Raw genomic sequence first — 4,649 nt, 5'->3', positions numbered from 1 at the left:
TTGTCCAACCATTTCCCTTTTTCGTCTTCAAGCTTCTTTTTTATACAAGCAAAGATTGTTCTATTCGTGATCTCAGCTTAACCATTTGCCTACGGATGGTTGACCGCTACCAACTTTTGATTGATTCCATACTCTTCTAACAACTCCCTCATTTGCTTATTGTCGAGATTAGTCCCATTGTCTATAATGATCGATCTTGGTACGCCAAAATGACAAATAATATTACTCTAGATGAAACGTTTTACTTTAGTTTTGGTCACACTAAGATATGGCTCTGCCTCCACCCATTTGGTAAAGTAATATGTCGCTAACAGAACGTATTTGTTCTGTAACCTCGAGGTCTGCAGAAGGCCAATCATATCCATCCCCTATTGCGCGAAAGGCCATGGTTTGGCCATTACGTGCAAGTCTTTAGGTGGTTAGTGGATCAATGGTCCGAACCTTTGGCACTTATCGCATCTTCTAGAGAATTCTTTTGCATCTCGCGACATGTTCGACCAAAAATATCCTTATGTCATCGCTTTATGCGCTAGAGATCTTCCTCCTGAATGATTGCCACACACACCCTCATGGATGGTTTGCAAGATCTGTCTAGTTTCTATCGGGGTAACATATTTCGAGTACGAACCCGAAAAAGACCATCTGTACAACTGATTGTGCACAATAGCATACTTTGCAACATTTGACCTGATTTTCCTTGCCTCATCTTTTCGCTCGGGCAACACACCATCCCGTATGAAATTCATGATTGGGTCAATCCAGGTCGGCTCATATAGTATGACATTAATTTGCCAAGGGTCCAATCTGGACGATTCCCCAAAGATGGATGGCTGAGATAGCACATCAACTAGTATAACCCTAACCAGTGTTTCTCCAGAACTTGATGCACTACAAGCCAATCGATCGGCATCTTCATTGTATTCCCTCGGCAATTGGACGAATTTGATCTGATCAAAGTCTTTTACCTCGCGCAGAACGGCAAAGTGGTATGCCTCCATTATCTCATCTTTGGTTCCATATTCCCCAGTCACCTGTCGAATGATCAGCTGTGAATCACTAAAAGTAACTAGACTTTTGACCTTCAATTCTCTAGCCATCTTTAGTCTGGCCAGTAATGCTTCATATTCAGCCTCATTATTAGTTACACTGAACTTAAGTCTGACTACTTGGCTCAGCGTGGTGCCCTCTGGCATTTGCAGTTTGATCCCAATTCCTGCCCCCATTTAATTTGAAGAACCATCTACAAAGAGCTTCCATGAAGAACCTCCAAAATCTTTCTCTAGGTTTTCTGCATCGCATTCCAGCAGGAAATCAGCTACCGCTAGTCCTTTTATAGCCGTTTTGGTTCGTATGTTATGTCAAATGAGCTCAACTCTATGGCCCACTTTGTCATTCTTCCTGACATATCTGTCTTATGCAGGATCATCCATATAGGAAGGGTGGTCAGAACGACGATAGGATAGGATTCAAAGTAATGCCTGAGTTTTCTTTTTACATTTACCAATGATAGGATCACTTGTTCGGCCTTTGAATATCTTCTTTCTGGCTCGGCCAATGTTTTGCTAACATAGAACACCGTGAACTGCTTACCTTCTTCACAGCGCACCAGAACGGCACTTGTTGTAATACTAGACACACCAAGGTACATAAAGAGCTTTTCACCTAGCTCGGGGGCAGATAAGAGTGGAGGGTTCTGTATATATTCTTTCAAGCTGGTCAATACCTGCTGTTGCTCATCCCCCCAGGCCTGCTTCCCATGACGTCTTGTTGTATCGAAGAACGGTTTACAGCAATCTGACGGATTAGAAATGAATCGACTCAATGCGGCTATTCGGCCTGTAAGTGCTTGCACTTCTTTAACCGTTCTTGGTTCTGCTTTTTTTATCAAAGCGTCTGCCTGGGCTGGGCTAACTTCAATCCCTTTGTTATTGACCACATGTCCCAAGAACTGCCCAAAACCCACGCCGAATGAGCATTTGGTTAGATTAAGCTTCATTCCATACCTTCTCAACACCCCGAATACATCTTGCAAGTGTTCCAGGTTATCGTCCTTCTTCTTACTCTTTACCACCATGTCATTAATATAGGCCTCTACAGTCTTCCCCATCTGATTTTTAAAAATCTTGCTGACCAACCTTTGATAAGTAGCTCCAGCATTCTTTAGTCTGAACGATATGACTTTGTAACAATAGATTCCTCGTTCGGAGACAAAAGAAGTTTTCTCTTCAACATTCGGGTCCATAGGGATTTGATTGTAGCCTGAGTAAGCATCTAGGAAGGTTAACTGTTCGTACCCAGTAGTAGCATCTACCATTTGATCAATCTTTGGCAATGGGAAGCTATCCTTTGAGCATGCTTTGTTCAGATTTGTGAAGTCAATACATACTCTCCATTTCCCATTCTTCTTCTGCCCAACAACTACATTTAAGAGGCAAACTGGGTACTGAACTTCTCTGATGAATCCTGCGTCTAGCAATTAATCAACCTCATCAGTAATGATTTGATTGCGCTCTAGGGCAAACCTCCTTTGCTTCTGTCTTACAGGCTTGGCATTTGAATCTACATTGAGGGAATGACAAGACACGGAGGGACTGATTCCTGGCATGTCTGAATGGCTCCAAGCAAACACATCTGCGTTCTGAGACAGGAAATCAATTAACTGTTGTTTCTCCCCCTCTGCAAGCCCTAACCCTACCCTTATTGTTTTGTCTAGCTTATAAGGATCTATCTGTACATCAATGAGGGGCTCTTTGGTAAGAACCAAAGGTTTATCCCCCCCCCCCCCCCGATCGCTTTGGGAGGAGGTACCTGTAATTGCTATCTTGGATTGTCAGATTGCATTAGAGCTTTGCCTTTACTTGTAGCTTTCAATGACACGGAATAATATTCCTTGGCTGCAACCTAATGCCCATGGATGTCAATCACTCTGCTCCCATCCGGGCTTAAACATTTCATCACCTGGTGCAGAGTTGATGGGACACCTTGGACCCCGTGAATCCATCATCTTCCCATCAAGAGATTGTAAGACGGATGGATCTTAACAACCACAAAGCTCTCTATCAGAACTCTTTCAGCAGCTTGTAATGGCAATTCCACCATACCAATAGGCTCTACCCATTTCTTATTGAACCGCAGTAATGGATTTCTGGTGGGTTTGAGCTTTTCTGTCTTGATCTCGAGCTGGTTAAACGTTATTCTCGGCATAACATTTGCACTGCTCCCTGGATCAATCAGAACTCTTCGCACCAAACATTCTGCCACTGTCAAACTGACTACCAAAGGATCTTTATATGGGACCTGTACACGTAGCAGATCTATTCTGGCAAATTTTATCTGAATCGATGCACTCTGCTGGTGCAGAGCATTTACACTACCTATCCTTCTTTTCATCTGCGCTTGGCAGAGGTGCGTTCAGAGTAGTTCTTCTAATTCTTCGGTCGGCTCAGGTCAGCCATGAATTGCAATTATTATCTGAACAGGCAGTGTATTATGGTAACTCAGTTTTTGATTCTTCTTCACTTGTTCTGTCGGTCGGTTATACTCTACCACCGGCCCTTAAATATATCCTGCAAATTCTCCCCTTGCTATCAGCATCTCCACTTGCCTCCTTAAATTCCTGCATTCGTTAGTCTAATGACCAAAATCACTATAAAATGCACAATGCTCAGATTGATCTCTTTGTTCGAGAGGTTGTTTAATTGGTAGGGGAAAGTGAAACTTATCTTTGTTCTCCTGATATAACCTGGCGAGAATGACTTTAAGTGGAGTGATCAACTCTTCTTCTCTAGGCCTCTTTTTTGCATTCCAGGAGGTCTGACGCTGTAGCGGAGCTTATTTTTACCGAATCTTGGTTTTGGACTCCTCCTCTGTTGAGATAATCGACGTTTTCCTTGCAATAGCTGCTTCTTCTTCTTCCAAACGCACGAAACTGTCAGCTCTCTCATTCAGCTCATTCATAGTCTTCGGCGTATTTACCACCAGACTTGTATGGAACGGTGTCCCTCGGTTCATTGCTAGCTTGAATGCTTAAACTGCCGTGGATGGATGACATTCCATTACCATGCTCTTGACAGCTTGGAGTCACTCATCTTCGTGCTGTTTCATTGTAAATAGGCTTGAGACATCTTTGGCCGGGTGCTTGTTCCCATAATCCTGGCTTATGAACTTGTCACACAGGTCTTGGAAGCTAGCGATTGAGCCTTTGGCCAAATTCTTGAACCAATTGAGCGCTGGCTCGGTCAAACTTATAGGAAAGCACTTGCACATCAAAGGATCATTCTCTGTGTTCAGAGCCATTTTCAACTAAATGTGGTAAATGTGATCGATCGGGTCACTCGTTCCATCAAACAAAATGAAAACTGGCATAGAAAACTTCCTCGAATTTGGAGCGTTCAGGATCACGTCAGTAAATGGTGAAGCAACCGTCTTTGCTGATGAACGGAGGGCTTCATTCTCCCTTGGATACTTTGAAAATGTCCTCTATTCAATAGACCCTTTGTCCAAATCTCTATCTTTGTACGTGGCCATTGATGGTCGATAAGGAGGATTGTAAGACCGTTCCTCTGTTAACTCCCTTTGCCATGACGGTGTAGCCTTGTTGCGACCATACTCCATGGCTTCTTCTCGCCTTATCCTTTCTTTATATGGAT

General features: G+C 43.2%; 1 protein-coding gene across 1 annotated transcript; it reads right to left on the bottom strand.

Moving 5' to 3' along the window:
• Positions 1 to 509: 509 nt before the first annotated feature.
• On the bottom strand, positions 510 to 3,390 carry LOC132277429 (uncharacterized). The gene is made up of 4 exons (XM_059779289.1): positions 3,046 to 3,390; positions 2,486 to 2,728; positions 1,591 to 2,407; positions 510 to 1,213 (listed from the first exon to the last, which is right to left on the bottom strand). Exons 1-4 carry the CDS (start codon positions 3,388 to 3,390, stop codon positions 510 to 512), a joined length of 2,109 nt encoding a protein of 702 aa, XP_059635272.1.
• Positions 3,391 to 4,649: the final 1,259 nt, after the last annotated feature.

Source organism: Cornus florida, unplaced genomic scaffold (genome assembly GCF_030987335.1).
Source record: "Cornus florida cultivar Cherokee Brave unplaced genomic scaffold, ASM3098733v1 CherokeeBrave_3.0.0_Hap2_Chr10, whole genome shotgun sequence".
Classification (NCBI taxonomy): Eukaryota; Viridiplantae; Streptophyta; class Magnoliopsida; order Cornales; family Cornaceae; genus Cornus; species Cornus florida.
The sequence above is the reverse complement of the archived record's forward strand: the minus strand, read 5'-3'. Positions and strand labels throughout refer to the sequence as shown.